General features: G+C 49.1%; 8 protein-coding genes across 8 annotated transcripts; 3 read left to right on the plus strand and 5 right to left on the minus strand.

Annotated features, from left to right (window-relative positions):
• Nucleotides 1-104: 104 nt before the first annotated feature.
• On the plus strand, nt 105-1248 carry N7510_003455 (uncharacterized protein; the record flags this gene model as incomplete). Its single annotated transcript, XM_056975381.1, has 5 exons — nt 105-505; nt 561-701; nt 751-770; nt 943-997; nt 1050-1248. 5 exons carry the CDS (start codon nt 105-107, stop codon nt 1246-1248), a joined length of 816 nt encoding a protein of 271 aa, XP_056835337.1.
• Nucleotides 1249-2256: 1008 nt separating this feature from the next.
• N7510_003456 (uncharacterized protein) lies at nt 2257-4110 on the minus strand (the record flags this gene model as incomplete). Its single annotated transcript, XM_056975382.1, has 5 exons — nt 2257-2349; nt 2424-2558; nt 2618-2722; nt 2784-3979; nt 4035-4110. The coding sequence occupies 5 exons, from the start codon at nt 4108-4110 to the stop codon at nt 2257-2259; spliced, it is 1605 nt and encodes a 534-aa protein (XP_056835338.1).
• A 1176-nt stretch (nt 4111-5286) lies between these two features.
• N7510_003457 (uncharacterized protein) lies at nt 5287-5750 on the minus strand (the record flags this gene model as incomplete). The annotated part of the gene is made up of 3 exons (XM_056975383.1): nt 5287-5418; nt 5475-5537; nt 5589-5750. 3 exons carry the CDS (start codon nt 5748-5750, stop codon nt 5287-5289), a joined length of 357 nt encoding a protein of 118 aa, XP_056835339.1.
• A 930-nt stretch (nt 5751-6680) lies between these two features.
• On the minus strand, nt 6681-8066 carry N7510_003458 (cytochrome P450; the record flags this gene model as incomplete). The annotated part of the gene is made up of 1 exon (XM_056975384.1): nt 6681-8066. One exon carries the CDS (start codon nt 8064-8066, stop codon nt 6681-6683), a length of 1386 nt encoding a protein of 461 aa, XP_056835340.1.
• A 171-nt stretch (nt 8067-8237) lies between these two features.
• Nucleotides 8238-8459, minus strand: N7510_003459 (uncharacterized protein; the record flags this gene model as incomplete). The annotated part of the gene is made up of 1 exon (XM_056975385.1): nt 8238-8459. One exon carries the CDS (start codon nt 8457-8459, stop codon nt 8238-8240), a length of 222 nt encoding a protein of 73 aa, XP_056835341.1.
• Nucleotides 8460-8704: 245 nt separating this feature from the next.
• On the plus strand, nt 8705-10819 carry N7510_003460 (Zn(II)2Cys6 transcription factor; the record flags this gene model as incomplete). Its single annotated transcript, XM_056975386.1, has 3 exons — nt 8705-9089; nt 9139-10299; nt 10368-10819. Coding segments are annotated over 3 exons (1998 nt in total), but the record flags the coding sequence as incomplete, so codon positions are not given.
• A 708-nt stretch (nt 10820-11527) lies between these two features.
• Nucleotides 11528-15415, plus strand: N7510_003461 (uncharacterized protein; the record flags this gene model as incomplete). The annotated part of the gene is made up of 2 exons (XM_056975387.1): nt 11528-14093; nt 14157-15415. The coding sequence occupies 2 exons, from the start codon at nt 11528-11530 to the stop codon at nt 15413-15415; spliced, it is 3825 nt and encodes a 1274-aa protein (XP_056835343.1).
• A 312-nt stretch (nt 15416-15727) lies between these two features.
• On the minus strand, nt 15728-17471 carry N7510_003462 (FAD-binding oxidoreductase; the record flags this gene model as incomplete). The annotated part of the gene is made up of 5 exons (XM_056975388.1): nt 15728-15895; nt 15949-16073; nt 16130-16745; nt 16797-17163; nt 17236-17471. The coding sequence occupies 5 exons, from the start codon at nt 17469-17471 to the stop codon at nt 15728-15730; spliced, it is 1512 nt and encodes a 503-aa protein (XP_056835344.1).
• Nucleotides 17472-17606: the final 135 nt, after the last annotated feature.

Raw genomic sequence — 17606 nt, forward strand, 5'->3', positions numbered from 1 at the left:
CTTGACAAAACCCTAATCAGTCATGTGGTTTTCGTGAATATATTTCTCGTTAACGTGTGGTACAAAACAACACAACTCTCTCATCTACCAAAACACTTCTAACAATGGCAAACCCTAATTTCACTACCCACAAATTCCCACTGAACAACGGAAATGCTATCCCAGCCATCGGACTTGGGACATGGCAGTCAAAAGAGAACGATACTAGGGAAGCTGTGAAGCATGCCCTACAACACGGTTACCGTCACATCGACACGGCGCTGAATTATAGCAACGAGAAAGAAGTCGGCGAAGGAATACACGCGTCGGGAGTACCGCGAGATCAAATCTGGGTCACGACTAAGCTTGACAACCATTGGCATCACCGTGTACGGGACGGGCTTGAATCGTCGTTGAATGATCTAGGGCTTGATTACGTTGATCTGTTCTTGATTCATTTTCCATGCTCGACGGATCCAGATGATCGATCTAAGCATCTGGCTGATTGGGATTTTATCAGGACCTGGTAATAAATCGTGAAGTCGCTAGTATTTCCTATCAACGTGCTAATGGAAATACAGGCAAGAGATGCAGAAGCTACTGCATACTAGAAAAGTTAAGAACATTGGTGTCTCGAACTTCCAGATCACTCACCTGGAGAAACTCCTCAATCATCCTTCTTGTGAAGTGGTCCCGGCTATCAACCAGATCGAGGTATTACAGTGATTTCCCAAGGAATGTCAACTATTACTGACATTTTTCTTGCTTTAGCTTCATCCCCACAATCCCTCGTAAGTCGCCGTTCAATTCCTCGATTATTGAATAGAACAAGTATTAATCAAAAATTGAGCAGGCACAAACTAGTTGAATACTGCAATTCCAAGGGAATACATTGCACCGCATACTCCTGCCTAGGCGGCCACACTACATCCGCCATTAACTCTTCACTTGACTTGATTCAAGATCCGGTGGTGCTCAAACTTGCAGAAAACAAAGGAAAAACCGCAGCTCAAATTCTGTGAGTCAATTCTTGATACAAGAAGAAAGAAATAACAATCTAACAAGGACAGATTGATGTGGGGACTCCAACGGGGGACTAGCACGATCCCCAAAAGTGTGACGCTCAGTCGAATTGATTCGAACTTTGAACTGGATGGTTGGGGTTTGACAGAACAGGAATTCCAAAGCTTGAACGATATCACCACCCGGGCCAAGGTTGTTGGAGACGGCTGGATGCCGATTCGGGTGTTCCTGGGGGATGATGAGTGAAGGCGGTGCAAGTAGCATCCGGTTGTAGATGCCCACCATAACCTTCGCGTTTGTTGAATGTTGGTGTTGAAATATCCCACCGACGACAGTTTGGAACATGGAAGAGAATTTTCTAGAGTCAGAACCAATTTCTAATAAGCAGCCGCTAAATAGAGCGAGACATTTTTGATAATTGCGCTCACAGTGGATTTCTATAGCCAATATCTCTAGATAGTGTATATCGATCTATTCTTAGGCCTTACCGCGAGGTATACTAGTACTACTGTAAATAACTTAACGTTTTAAACCTAATTGTTAGATTAAACATGTGTTTCCAATTTATATGGGGTTGCAAATGGCGCCTACTACCGGCGATTTGGGATTTGGGTTTAGATACATATACACTATCTCAGCATAGCCAAGACCGCCTCTAATCACCGCCCAGTCGCCACCCCGGATCTATAATTAAATTTATTTTCTTTTGCCCTCTTATTATTGTTACTTGGATGAAACTGGGCTCATCACTTGCCCACACACGAGCTTTCTTTGGGACACTGCACAGTCTTGTTTATATTTTCTTCAAGTTTTTGATCAACAGTTTGTGGCCTAGCTAGATTGGATCAAGTCTTGATTTAGCCCTTTATAGTGGCGCTCTCGAAGACATAGGCAGGACGATACTACAGAGAAATGAGCGCAGTCAGATGGATGCAGTGCAACGTAATCCACATGCGAATGGCTACACACCCGAGCATTACATAAATGAGAGTTAAGCATAAGACCTCGCTGTAGTCATGTTTCAAGTTTGGAGACATTGAAAAGAGGTTGGAGTTAATGAGAGTCTTGAAGGCTTCCTCATATTTAGCCCTTCTGTGTCAATGGAAATGATTGATTTATATGATGAACTTATCATGCTATAAAATCTGTTGACCAGCTATCTTGCACAATCTGTTAAATCAACCTTGTTTTAACCACACTCAGCTAACCGCCCTGACTAATTCCCCTCCTCTCCCCCTATATGGCTGAGCCCATTCAAAGCAGGTAGTTGTCCTCGATATCTGAGATCATCGTCTTGTCTGAATTGGTCAAATAGTCCGGTGGGTTAGCTGATTCTGCGCCATCTTCCTATACCTAGAAGCAGTAGCAAATCTGGCCTTTTTTCCCCAGATAAGCAATGGAATCGGAAACATCATAATGACGAATGCGAGAACTGCAACAAGTATATGGAGGTTCTGCATGCCCATCTTTTGGACCCACGGTGTGATGACGAAAAGAATAATGAGAGAGAAGATATTCCGGGTAAAGACCACGCCGACAAGCGCATCACCAATGATCTACATCGTAATAGATTAGTGGATTGTGGGCTTTTAATATTATGGAAGTGACCGCATACATCCTGATAACAGTCCATGGCGTACGAGAGAGAAATAGCGCCGACTGAGGCGAATGAAAATCCAAAGCAGCTGAAACCCATCGCAAGGAGGATCCAAGGCGCGCCCTAACAATATAATTAAATAGGCTGGTCAACATGGGTCAACATGTAGTAGAGGAAATCATACATGAGCAAGACCAAGACCAAACATCAAGATTCCACCTGGACTGATGATGGCGAGCGGAAGAGCGAGCCATATGCGCATTTCTGGTTCATAGATACCGTTATTTCGGTTTGCCAGCCACATGATCGACTTGTCGCTAAGATAGCCGCCGAAGGGGAAGCCGATCACTGCACCTGCAAAAGGCGCGATGTTCATCAATCCAATGCCGATAGCATTGAAATTGTACGGAGGTTCGAGTAAATATGTTGCCTGGATGGAGGTCATGATGGCGAACCACGCCAGGGTGGTGCCGTATGTGAGAGCACAATAGGTAACTGCAGGAAAGGAAAAAAGAACCACAATTGGCTGGACGAAGTGATGCCAGATAGGCTCATCCGTCTTGGTGATTAGGGACATTCTCTGACAGTATGTTTTGCTCGCGGATTGGGGACTAGTCGTGACCCGAGTTATCGCCGTATCGCTGTCACCTTTGTTCTCTTCCTGCATTTTATTCTTGGTGTCGGTAGCTGCATCTGTCAATTCGGGACAGGATGATGATGTAGTGCCTTGGCTGTTATGGACGGGAACATATTTCGATTCCTCAAATAAGAAGACAACACAGAGTAATGTCACCCCGAAAAAGATGGCACACCACCACCAGATCCATCTCCATCCCTCCGAGTCGACAATATACCCGGCCGCCACAGGTCCGAGGAATGCACCTGTACACTGAAATATTTGAAACCACCCATTCATGGTGGCGTGTTGGTGCACAAAAAACATGTCCGCAATAGTGACCTGCACAATAACCTCGCTAGTAGCGCCTCCTAGGCCTGAGATGAAACCGCTTCCAAATAAATCACTGACGGTATGGATCCTAGCCTGCCAGAGGCAGGCGATAAACTGGAGACTGATACTGAATAGATAGAGTGGACGGCGTCCATATTTGTGCACAAGTGGGACGAAGAAAAAGCATCCAATGGCTAATCCGCCATAGGTTAATGCTGAGCCGCCATTTAGGTGGCTAATCGAGAAATTAAGCTCCGTCTGCATAGGTCCCCATGCGGTAAAGGCGATATCGAGTTGAACAAAAGTCCATAAAACGAAGAAGCTGACAAGTGTGAAATTGATTGCTTTGCGGGATGTAGACCAGTTGAGAGGGTCATCTGGATCGACAGTAGGCATTGGGAAGAGAACTATCTGGTCTTCTGCTTGATGAACTGGTATAGTGAGTCTGTGTAGAAGACTGTAGGACACATGAGGTATGCATCTTACCGTCTTTCAACTCCACTGTTCCCGGAGCCCAGAATGTTCTGTCGTCTCGCCTATACTGCTCGATGCTAGGCTCCATACCTAACTGCTCGACAAAAAGAGAATGAGAGGTCAACTGGTTGCAAACGGATCAAAATTGCTGCGCGAAATATCAACTTTGTCAGCGCATCTTGTTCATTCTTATAAGGCTTGTGGAGCTCGAATTCTCTCCAGGTTGGCGAAGGGAACTCTAAAAACATGACTGCCATTGATCGAATCAGCATCACAGTATGAACCTACCCCAGCTTACATCTTGTGGGGTCAAGGATTGAGATTGGCCGCTTATCCAGTGTATACCCCCGGGGGAAACTTCAAAACCTTACATTTGAGAAGAGACTAGGGAAGGCACTCCACAGAAGGTCGGCTAGACTTGACTATTCCGTATAGGCGCCTGGTGTGGAGATCCGAGATTGTGTGGTGTCGGCCCCGTATACCGATATAAAGGTTGTGTGACGCAGAAAGGGCTGTCATCTAGATTTCAATTTATTTCAATATCTCGAAAGCAAAGCACGCTCCGCTTTTCATCTTGTTATTGTTGGTACAATTCGCAGTATTTTGAGATGATATTTTTCATGGAGTGCTGGAGTCATCCATAACTTGCTCATCCATTCTCCAAGGACCAGCAAAGCTACACGAGCAGAATCCAGGGAATCCCATGAGGGGTAGAAACTTGGAACGCAGGATAGTGGATTCCGATACTGATCGGGATCGCTATCCCTATCTTCTCGCGAGCTGTTCGTCAGGTAGAGAGACCCCGACACCTTGACTTAGCCTTAGAATGAACAGGCTCAGAAGAGAAGCGAGGAGTTTCCTGTCAATTTACACGTAGAATGTGAGTTGACACCAAAGATGGCCTCATCTGCAGCCAAATTCAGCTCCTCACCAAATTCGCCCGGCCAAGGAAAGGCTCGTGAACAACCCATGCATTTGATCTTCATAGATCCAGCCAAAAAAAGACTGGCGTGTGTTCTACTGCGTTTCACCGAATAAATAACTCATAACTCACCAACATATTTTCAACTTGCGACATGGATAAGGATTTGAAAAGAAAGAAAAAGACAAAGACATCTACTAGTTCCTGAGACAAGAATGCCTCGGACCTCCAACTTTTTTCTAGGCAACTAGGGCTTTGAATTTACAATATTGCCATGATCTCCATCTCAACGTCTGTTTCTCGGGGTAACTCCTTCACCGCTACACATGTGCGAACCTAAATCTAATTAGAGCCTAAAAGCATCTCATGATTTAGAAAACTTGCAGGCTTGGGGTCCTTGTTGAAAAACTTAACATATGCCTCATTCATGAGATCACAGTCACTCATACTGGTTAGGAAAATGTTCACCTTCACCTATAGAATAGCAAGTTAGCACGTATAGCGTCAAATTATTTCCTTCATTTAATCACCGCCTTGTCAATGTGGCTTCCGGTGGCCTCTAGCACGCTTGAGACGTTCTTCAGGATCTGAGTCTAACAATCAGTTAGCAAGCAGCTTGGCTAGTTGATCGTGTAAAAACTTGCTGCACGGTCTTCCACGGTACCCTCGACGAACTTTCCTGTAGCCGGGTCCACTCCCGTCTTGCCTGAAACGTACACCAAGCCACCAACCACAAGGGCCTGGGAAAAGAGTTGATTTTGAGGAACCTTCTCCGAGCGGACTTCCTTCTTGCTAAGCAAAGACATTTTTTTTCAAAGCATCCAAGCTTGAATAACCGTATTGACTCCAAAAACTAGACGCCCGCGTGGATTAGACAAACCAAGGTGAGGCTCAGGTTGATTTAGTGACAAAAGTATCAGCACCATGGAAGCCCGCCCGCCGGAGTCTTATATTCACGCCAGTGACAGGAACCACTGTCATACAGGACGTAATTGGGAAACCAAAATTTTCTAGGTGTACACGGAGCAGCTTTCCATCTCTCGATACGGCAGTATGGAATAATCGATTGGTCGACCTCGGTAATTAAATGCATAGATCGGGTTTTTACGATAAGATAGGGTTGTGGGTCCCGACGGCAAAGATCAGGTTACAGATGGAGGCAAGTCGTCGGTCGGTGTAGCCTGACTAATGTAGGGCACATTGAAGCTGTTGAGTAATCTCCAGCACATATCTCTGTATTATTGGGGATAGAAGCTACCTTGTAGCATGAAAATCTCATACATTGACAATAATATACTTGAGGAGAGGAAGAGCTTAAGCGGAGGGAAGTTATACGTGTACGTGAGATAGTGAAGAGGTCATAGAGAATATAAATTCAAGCTCATGCTGGCGACAGTAATTTGTGTAATTTGGAAGATGGGCTATCGACTGGAAAAAAGCTGCTCAATGGCAACCAACACCACTGTGATATTCACGGAAGCTCTGTTGAATACATACCTAGCACTTGACTATCTCGGTTGTTAGGCAGGTGAAATTGACTCATTTACCATCAGCCCTACATAGGACACGTATACCTTAACAGGGAACCAGATCTCTCCGTGTAATCTTCATCAGAATCGAGGGTGGATATTTCACTGCGCTGATTCTGATACCATCTCTCGGGTCCTGGTTAGGATCGACAAGGTCCAGCTAGTCAGGTGTATCAGTTCATCTGATACCTCTTCCGCAATATGATTTTAGAGTGAAGATATACTCACATCAAAATTCATCAACAACAATGGAAGTGTCTTCTTCATCTCCAGCCACGCAATATGAACGCCCGTGCACACCCTCTTGCCCGCACTGAATGCCAGAAACGAGCGGTCCATTTGCCGGCGCTGGTCTTCGGTTGCTTCAAGCCATCTCTCCGGTCTGTACAAAGTTGAATCCTTGCCGTAGACGCCTTCATCCAGGTGGACGGCATCGATCTGACATCCAACGACTGTACCCCCGGGAATAAGCTTGCCCGCAATCATTGCGCCTGCTGGGGGCACGACCCGGTCAAGGCCCCAGGATGCGACCGGAAGAAGTCGCATCGACTCCTTCAGCACCGCATCCAGGTAAGGCATATTGCTAACTTCCGTCCATTTCGGCGGGTGGGACAGTTTACCGGTACGAAGGTGTTCTTCGATCTCTTGCAAAAGCTTCGTCCTTGTAGCTGGGTACTTTGAGAGGAAGTAAAGAGTATATGTCAGAGTACCGGCCGTGGTGTCAGCACCGGCACCAATGGTAGACATGATGATGCCTAGGAGCTCATCCTGTCGCACGAGATCGGGATATTTCGCCTGGCCTTTGAGGAATTTCGAGCAAAGATCTTTATACTTTTGCTTATTTGCATCCTCCCTCCTCGCTTCCAGCTTGGTCATTGAAACCCGGGCAAGGGGACTGTTACCAACTCCTCGTAGGCGTGTTGCGAGCCAGCTCTTGTTGAGGAAGAAGTCGGTATCAGGCATTGCACCCCATTGGCCCCAATGGTCGAATCGCGCCATTACAGCTGCAAGTGTCCCGTCAATATCGGCACCCTTGGCCAGTAATCCCAACGTGTCCGTAAAGGCGATGCGAATCAACATATCCATGGCAAAGAACTGAAGCCACTGGCCGACGTCGGTCTCCGAGTTCTTAGCGAGGGAATCGATCAACTCCTTGCCGGTAGCTTCTATCGAATCCTCGTAGTCCAGCAGCGAGTTTGTTGTGAAGGCCCGGCCGACCGATTTGCGGACCGCCGTGTGCTGTGACTCGCTCATGGCAATGATACTGGGCACCGCCCGCTTCTTGCTGACGGGAACAGCCCCATAGTAGGACGGACCTTTCTTCCACGTCGGGTTGGTACTGTAAACGATGGGAATGGCGGCCGGGTCGCTGATGCTGACATGGTTGGGTCCCAAGCGCACGAGCTTTCCGTATTTCATGTGCAGTGCGATAAGTCTGGCAGTGTGTCCTCTGGTGTTCTGAGAGCGGAACCGCCAAAGATCTGTGAACTTGGCCCAGAACGGCCCGGGTATATTCGATAGCCAAAAGTAGCATCTCAGTAGTCGCACGACCAAGAGGAGGCTACCTATGAAAAAGAGGAAAGCTGCTGGCATCGTGAGGGACAGGCGTGGTTCTGAGAGGAATGGGAGTTGTTTGAAGAGCAACTTAACTTATACGAGGCTATTCCGAACAACATTTAGAATTTTAGAGCTGGCCAATTGAGCTGAGAACAGTACAGGATCCGTCTCGGTGTCCTCATCCCCGCCCCCCTTATTCCTATTGTCCTACAGACGCGGGTCGGCTACAGCATGGAGATGATGGAATGGCGAAGAACGGATCGGGTCCTCAATTCCGACGATGGCGGCATCGGGTATGGGAATCCTTGTGTTACCGGTGTCTGAGTTGCGGTTCGGAGTACATAGCGGAGGAATAACAGGATAGGGAACGTAGAGGAGGTTGAATCCGATGATGATTCTGCCGAGGTAGTATCCTGGAGTGTCTGTCATACCTACCTAGAGACGGTGCATCCGAAGCCCTCTGGTATTGGAGTAATTGTCGCACATCTCCTATATCGGCGCTTGACCAATCGAATAGTATTAAATGTGTCGGTGTGGGTCCCCTGGACTTGTGATTGGGTCTCTGCGGGGATAATTGAACAGCCCCGATACACGGCTTAGCTTCGGATTGTCGCAACCACCATCTACATCGACGTGGGCATATCGGTCCGATGAAACCTGACCTGTCATCTAGGCCACTACATACTCTGGATCAACTGTTCGAGATGCGAGTGTCTAGACCCATCCCACGGGAGCATCAGGCATCCTCAGACGCCCTCAGGCGTTCGGCCAAAGCATGCAACCGATGCCGGAAAAGGCGCACGAAGTGTGCTGGAGAACCTCCTTATCCCTGTAAAGGATGTAGAGATGCCGGGCATATATGCGTCTACGCGGAGTCTGAGAAACGAGTCACTGTCCCGGAGAGCTATTTGATTGACCTTCAGAATCAAGCTCACAGAGCCATTAACGCTCGACATGGCCGCGATGGTGATTCGGATCAGATGGAAATATCCAACCAGGATATTGAGTTGGGGTTCGCGAGCACCGACAACTGGGTTCTCAGCAACTCAGGGCAATACTGTATGTCGCCATAAGCCTCCTGGGAACCGACCTAGCTGAGATGGTGCAGATTTCATGGGCAATTCATCATCGACATATATTGCCAATCGGCTGAATCCGACGACTGAGAACTTAGATTGGCACATGTATCCCCACTACGAGGACACTGCGTGGCTCAGCCGCTCCATCAGACCTGAATTCCCGCCACTTCCACCATTTGAACTTGCCAAACGCTTGTATCGTGCCCAGCATGCCTACATTGGCACAATCTTCTCGTTCCTCAGTGACACTGCTTTCTATCAACGCCTTGAACGTGTGTATTCGCGAAGTCCGGACTCTAATAATGGAGAGGAATGCCTGATCTATTGCCAAATACTTCTCGTCTTTGCCTTTGGTCAGATGTACTCAATCAACCAATGGGTTGGCCACGAGGGACCTCCAGGATTCCAGTACTTCAAACACGCCCTTACGCTTTTACCAAGTGTGTTTGAGGACGGCTCGATCTTGTTCATTGAGGTGCTAAGCTACGTTGCATACTTTATGCAGGCGATCAATCGAAGGGATACGGCTTACGTATACATCGGTATTGCCCTCCGAATGGCAGTTTCTCTTGGGCTGCACCGGGAAGTGTTCGATCAAGAGCTTGACAATGAAACCCGAGAGCGCCGACGAAGGGTCTGGTGGTCTACCTACAGCATGGAGAGGCTCCTTTGTGTGACATCGGGACATCCAATATCAATTCAGGACGAGGATGTTGATCTTCTGCCTCCCTCTCCCACGCCAGGCGAGGACCCCCACGCGGCGCTAGTCCTCACCAATTACACTGAATTATCCAGAATACATGGGATCATAGGGGAGAAGATCTATCGCAAGAGACAGAAGTCCGGCCCTGACCTCTCTGCCTGTGTTCAGCACATTATGAAACGGCTAAACGACTGGTTTCAGCAGCTACCAGACTCCGTGCAATTGAATCCTTCCGACTTGAACCAAGCACCGCAGCGAGAGGTTGTGTCGACCTATCTGCACTATTATCATTGTATTAACATGACCGCACGGCCGATTCTACTATATGCAATTCAGCGACAATTGGCAGCAAATGCACAGTGTTCTAATGCGGCTCGATGGGAAGACGGATTCTCGCCGGAAATTGTCCATGTCATCGAGACAGCCATATCGGCCGCGAGATCTAGCGCCTTGTTACTCAACGCCGCAGCCAAATATAACCTCGTCGGTAAGTCTAGCAGCAGTCTCAAGGAGATAGCAAATCTTTCTATCGTTCCTTAACTAAATAATTACCAGCAACGTATGGGTTTATCGACGGAGAGCAGGCCTTCTCGGCGGCGCTACTTCTGGTAATGGTCAACATCGCCTTCCCATATAACGAAACGAATGCCTCTGCAATGGACATGGCTCTCGACGTGCTACAGACTATGGCAGAGAAAGGGAACAAGTACATTCAAGCGTGTCATTCCCTTCTCACCAAGATTAAGAGTTCTGTTAAGACTAAAGACTCAGCTAATCTTGCGAGCCAGGACGGGCAGGTTCAGGTAAGAAATCAGGCAGAGGATGACAATACCGGTACAGAAAATATCATCGTTGCAGGAGTTTCCCATGACCAGCCTCCAGCTTTCAATTTAGATTTTGAAGGGGATCCGGGCTTATGGGCAGAAGTGCTGGACTCTATTGGTATCGATATGGATCGACAGTGGGTTGAGTCGGCTCTGTTGGCGGGACAGCAGCGAAGGGAGTGATTGATTGATGTAAAATAATTGTCTGGGTTCAGAATGACAGAAACCTCTCTCAAGACGTGAATTTGGATCATGATTCTCACAATACTCCCACTAGAGAGTCCCTGAGTACTTGATTTTCCTTATTAACTATTGTAACTCACGGGCGAGTAGGCCAGTCAACGCAACCGCGTTATAACTTACTGGCTAATAGAATAAGAAATATTGTAGAAAGGTACTGTATCTCAAAGTAAATCATTAATAACCACTTTTAATAACACTATCAGGAAACATTTTCAAGACACTGTTTGGGGATGCCTTGGTTATCTGCAATCCGGTCACTCCATGAACCAACAGAGTTACCCAAGCAATATCCAGAGTATCCCGTGATGGGTGGAAATAAGGAACCCAGGGTAGTTGGTTGCGTCACTATACCTGGCCGGAATCGCCATCCATATCGTCGCGTTGCGCTAAGATCGGGCCACACCACCCGCAGTCCTAGTCGTCGGATAGTGGGCTCCGATACCTTGAATTTGCCCTAGGATTCCCAGGATATTGGCAGCCAAGGGAATTTTACACGCCCTTGGTACCACGCGGCAACCGTGTCCGCGCCGCTTTGCGGGGCTAGAGACCGGTCTGCTTCGTCGGTGGCCCACTGACCTGAAGGTATTTATGAGAGAAGATCAAATCGCCATTGGAAATCAACTCCCACCATTCATTTCTTTACTCATAATGTCGGCCAACAAAATCAAGATTTCCATTGATCGTGGCGGCACGTTCACCGATGTGCATGCCATCGTGCCCGGCAAGCCTGACATTGTCCTCAAACTGCTCTCCGTCGACCCTTCCAACTACCAGGATGCCCCGACAGAAGGCATCCGCAGGGTTCTCGAAACCGCTACAGGCGTAACTCTGCCCAGAGGCAAGCCTCTCCGATTACATGACATAGAATGCTTACGGATGGGCACAACAGTCGCCACCAACGCGCTTCTGGAGCGGAAAGGAATGAGGTCAGCGCTCTTGACCACCAAGGGTTTCAAGGATCTCCTCAAGATCGGCAACCAGGCCCGTCCAGATATCTTCGACCTCTCCGCGAGGCGGCCCGGTGTCTTATTCGAAGAGGTAGTCGAGGTTGACGAGCGCATCATCCCCTCGCATCCGCGGTCGTCTCAAAACGCTCTCTTGCCTTTCCGGACAATCGAGGGCATCACAGGGGAGAAGTTCCACGTGGCTCAGGAGTTATGTATCGAAAAGGTTACTGCAGACCTGCAGTTTCTGAAGGAGCAGGGCTATCGCTCAGTGGCTGTGGCTCTAATTAATTCATTCGCCTGCCCGGACCACGAGCTCAAGATTGGCGAGATTGCTAGCAAGCTAGGCTTGTCAGTTGCCCTTTCGTCGCAGCTACAGCCTATGATCAAGGTTGTCCCTCGTGGTATGTCGGCTACTGCCGACGCCTATCTTACCCCCGTCATCAAGTCTTATATCGATTCGATCTCCGCAAATTTTGATGGGGGCTTGGAAGGCTCGCATGGTTGCCGAGTCGAGTTTATGCAGTCCGACGGTGGTTTGGTCGACTTCCGTCAGTTCAGTGGCTTGAAAGCTATTCTTTCCGGTCCTGCTGCCGGTGTTGTTGGATATGCGTCGACAAGTTGGGACGAAGAGGCGCGAGTTCCTGTTATCGGCTTCGATATGGGTGGCACATCGACCGACGTGTCGCGTTTCGATGGTCATCTTGATCACACATTCTCTTCCAGTATCTCGGGTGTCAGCATACAAGCGCCACAGCTAGATATCAATACGGTTGCCGCAGGAGGTGGATCAATCTTATCCTGGAAGAACGGTCTCTTCATGGTCGGACCCGAGTCTGCTTCCGCCCACCCTGGCCCAGCCTGTTACAGAAAAGGAGGGCCTCTCACTGTCACCGATGCAAACCTTTTCCTAGGCCGCCTTCTGCCTGAATACTTCCCCAAGATTTTCGGCCCCAATGAAGATCAGCCCCTCGACCGAGACATTACTCGCAAGCTGTTCAAGGAGCTCACCGACAAGATCAACTCGGAGCACGACGCCACCTTACTCGCCCCAGAACAAGTAGCTCTCGGCTTCCTGAAAGTGGCCGATGAGTCCATGACGAGGCCTATTCGCAACCTGACGGAAGCTCGTGGTTTTGAAACGTCCTCTCACCACCTGGCATGCTTCGGGGGTGCGGGTGGCCAGCACGCCTGCAACGTTGCTGCTTCTCTCGGTATCTCGCGCATTATCATTCACAAATACTCGTCCATCCTGTCGGCCTACGGCCTCGCTCTTGCTGAAATTGTCCACGAGACACAAGAGCCCATGGCTGCTCAATATGTTGGCGCTGAGGAATTGGTCACTAGCAAGATACAGGGTCTCATTGGCCGTTCCACCAAGAACCTGCAGACCCAGGGTTTCACGGAGAAGCAACTCAGACATGAAGTCTTTCTGAACATGAGGTATGAGGGTTCGGACACAAGCCTAATGATCCTCAAGCCCGAGAATGGCGATTTCTTGTCGGCCTTTGTCCAGCGACACCGCCGGGAGTTTAATTTCACATTCGAGCGTCCGGTCCTCATTGACGATGTCCGCGTTCGAACTATCGCGTCTGCAAACAAAATTACCGAGAAAAGCCCGCTTCAACAGCTCAAGGAGGCGAAGTTTCAGGAACCCAGTGCATCCGTGCAGCATAAAAACGTCTACTTCGACTCTGAAACTGGATACCAAAGCACCCCTGTCTATCAACTTCGAGATTTCAGCTCTACTGTGAAGTTGCATGGCCCAGCCATTATCATTGACGAGACTCAGACCATCGTGGTCAATCCAAATGCTGTAGTCCACGTCCTTGACACATGTGTGCTCATCGACTTGGAGTGTGCGCCTCGCGAGGCCACCTACTCGTCAAAGGTGGACCCCGTCCGTCTGTCGATTTTTGGTCACAGATTCATGTCTGTTGCGGAGCAGATGGGCCGTACCCTGCAGAAGACGGCCGTCTCGACCAATATCAAGGAGCGTCTCGACTTTTCATGCGCTTTGTTCTCCCCCGACGGTGGGCTTGTCGCCAACGCGCCCCACGTGCCGGTTCATCTAGGATCTATGCAGTTTGCCGTTCGATACCAGCATAAGCGCTGGCAAGGAAAGCTGAAGGAGGGTGATGTTTTGGTGTCGAACCACCCGGTGTCTGGCGGAACTCACTTGCCTGACGTGACTGTTGTCACCCCTGTGTTCAAGCAAGGAACCGACGACATCATCTTTTACGTTGCCTCACGTGGCCATCATGCAGACAGTAAGTAAATAAGTCTTCTCAAACTATTTCTATTCCACGATTGCTGACACCGTCGGTTTGCAGTCGGTGGTATTCTGCCAGGATCCATGCCTCCCAACTCCACCGAGCTCTGGCAGGAAGGCGCGGCAATTGAGTCCGAAAAGGTTGTCTCAAACGGTGTCTTCAACGAGGACCGCATGCGAGAGCTCTTCCTGGATGTCCCATCCAAGTATGACGGCTGCTCGGGAAGCCGAAACCTGAGCGATAATATTTCGGATCTCAAGGCTCAGATTGCCGCCAACGCTCGTGGGATTGCGTTGATCCAGAATTTGACTGAGGAGTATGGGCTTGAAACCGTGCAGATGTACATGTACGAGATCCAGCGAACGGCGGAATTGGCTGTACGAAACCTTCTCAAGGACATGTACCACCGCTACGGTGGCCGCCCGCTGGAGGCCTTGGATTTTATGGATGACGGCACACCCATCAAGCTCACGATCACGATTGAAAAGGATGGATCGGCGGTCTTCGACTTCACGGGGACGGGCCCGGAGGTCCGTGGTAATATCAACGCGCCCGAGGCTATCACTCACTCGGCGATCATCTATGCCTTGCGGTGCATGATCAAGTCGGATATCCCTCTGAACCAGGGGTGCTTGAGCCCAGTTGATGTTAGGATCCCAAAGCCAAGCATCCTGAGCCCCACTGGCGCTGCTGCCGTTGTCGGCGGTAATGTCACGACGAGTCAGCGAGTCACCGATGTGGTGCTCAAAGCGCTCCACGCATGCGCTGCCTCTCAGGGCTGCCTGAATAACCTCACGTTCGGGATTGACGGAAAGACCGATGAGGCGACTGGCCAGTTCATACCGGGTTTCGGCTATTACGAGACAATTGCGGGTGGCGCTGGAGCAGGGGAGGGTTGGGTTGGAGAAAGTGGTGTGCATGTACACATGACGAACACCCGCATCACTGATCCTGAAATCCTCGAGAAGCGGTACCCCTGTGTGCTCCGCCGCTTCGAACTCCGTGAGGGTACGGGAGGTGCTGGACGAAATCAGGGAGGTGATGGCGTGGCTCGAGAAATCGAATTTCTCACTCCAGTGCAGTGCTCCATCCTGTCAGAGCGACGTGTGCATCGGCCATACGGCATGGAGGGTGGTGAGCCGGGATCCACTGGTTTGAATCTGTGGCTTACAAAAGATAAGCACACCGGTCAAGACAGGAGAGTTAACATGGGCGGCAAGGGTAGTGTGCCCATGAAGACTGGTGACCGAGTCGTGATCATGACCCCTGGTGGAGGTGGTTATGGCAGGAAAGAGGTTGTGCGAAACGGAATCCATTGAAGATACTGTCACATCATGCTACAGTACTGCATCTGCCGAAGAATTCGCAGCCCGTCACTTCTGTATATAATTTTCTGTTCCTCTTCCATTAGATAAAACAAATGCCTCCTCTATGTCATATCTTTAAAATCGAACTTAGATTAGGGTAGGGGGTGGGAGATCAGTCTGATATTCCAGAAGGGGAGGGCGAATAGCATAAAGTCGAGTCTTTAATGTTTAGAGCGACCGACGAGGCGGAAGGTTTACGCACACGGAAATAATAGGAGGCTGAGGCTGAATAGCAGACTAAGGTCTGCTATTTTCTTCCCTTCTTCAATAAACTCGACATAAAGAATCTCCAACTTCTTCCCAGCTCTCACTCCCAACACAAATATGACACCAAAATACATCATCCGGATCAACAGCTTTCTTGATCTCTTGCAATCTTTCATAGTTGGAACCCCAGAATGCGTTCTGGAAGTTGGGTTCATTCCAATAAGCCTGTGTTCTTAGTAATTACTCTATTAAGCGGGCAGGGAGCTGAAGCTGCATACCTCGTTGATGTAAGCTCCCGAATCAGGAACCAATTGCCGGAAAGCTTCGGTTTGGACATTGTTAATGTTGTACTCAGCAATCGCTTGCTGAGTCCAATTGAGAGGCGTCCAGCTTTGAGAAGTCACTTTGAGGTGTCAGGATCTTGAACCCGTACTGCCAGGATAAACTAGCTTTACTTACCGGCATGGATTAACGCCTTTCTCCAGGCGGGGTTGACCGCATCACTGCCGCCCCTTGGTTCCGCATCCCAGACACCTTTACCAGAAACCATGTACAATCTTCCTCCTGAATCTCCCAAGAAGTCCATCAGGGCGCCGCTGAAAGCATCTTCTGTCAGAATCTCCGGGGGCAAAAGCCGAGATCCGACCACCTTATCCACCCCTGCTCCGTCATCGTCGGCATACTCGAGAAACATGCTGTAGAAGTTTGAAAAGACGGTTGAGGTCACTTTTCTAGTTGTTTGGTTTGAGTACGTCTCATTGACATGACGCACATAGGGCTTCAGCAAGTCCTCCAATATATTTGCCGAAGCAGGGTCGTACAGGGCAAAAACTGCTTGGAAGGATGCCACATCACCCCCAAGCCCGGCAGCGCTGGTATTGGGGTAAAGATATGTATACGCCGCAACGTTCGAGTCAGATAGGGTGGGAAATTGTGCTAGCAGATATGCTACACTGTCCCAGTAGGCCGTGGAGTTTGGTTGTGCTTCAATCGTGAAGTCGTATATCGCGATTGGTGTGGATGGAACCGTTCGAATAGTCACCTTCGTCAGGACTCCAAAGGTGCCCCCGCCGCCCTAAAAATTCTATGAGCATTTCTAAAGATCGATAGAGGACTCGGCACTTACACCTCGAACCGCCCAAAACAGATCTGTATTCTGACACTCGTTTGCAGTGATTATTTCTCCTGTGGGCGTCACCATCTCCACCTCATAAACCTGATCGGAACCTAGTCCGAAGATGTTGGAGATGGGACTGTGCCCACCGCCAGTAAGATAACCGCCCATAGTGACTTCCGGTCCCATGCCGTCAACAACTGTTAGGTTGTGTTGGTCCAGGTTGAAGTATATGTCACTGACATATGACGCGGCTCCTGCAGTCACTGCCGTGGTGTTTATTGTGATGTCGCAGCCCTTTGGCTTAAATTGGTCATGATATTCGTATCCTCCGACCATGTACCTAGTCCAGATTGATAGAGAATATGGAGTTGCAGATCTGTTTCTCAAATCAGACATTAGTCGCTTTTCAGTAGGTCAAACATCGGATCATTCAATTTTATCCACGTACCGCTTGAGATAGTCATGTCCCGAAGCCTTAATATTCAACCTAACATTATTCTCCCGCGCAAAGTCAATTGCGAGCTTGATATCATTGGCAGACGTTGCATTGACAACGTAAACCGGGTATCCCAGACCACTGCATGGCGCAGTCGTGTTCGGCAGACAGGAGTCGTTGTTCATGTTGTTCCACGCCGTGCTGACGGGGTTGTCTTGATGGAAGGCGAACGTATTCCAAGAGCTCATGATGTTGGCGCAGGTTTCGTTGGAGCCCAGGTAGCAGGAGTGACAGGCTAATGCAGGTGGAGAAGGATGTAACAAGCGCCCAGAGAGGCTTGCGTTGAGGTAATTCCATTGGAAGATACTCGGCCAAGATTCGTC

Source organism: Penicillium lagena, assembly GCF_028827675.1.
Source record: "Penicillium lagena strain IBT 129212 chromosome Unknown utg000002l_segment0_segment0, whole genome shotgun sequence".
NCBI classification, from domain to species: domain Eukaryota; kingdom Fungi; phylum Ascomycota; class Eurotiomycetes; order Eurotiales; family Aspergillaceae; genus Penicillium; species Penicillium lagena.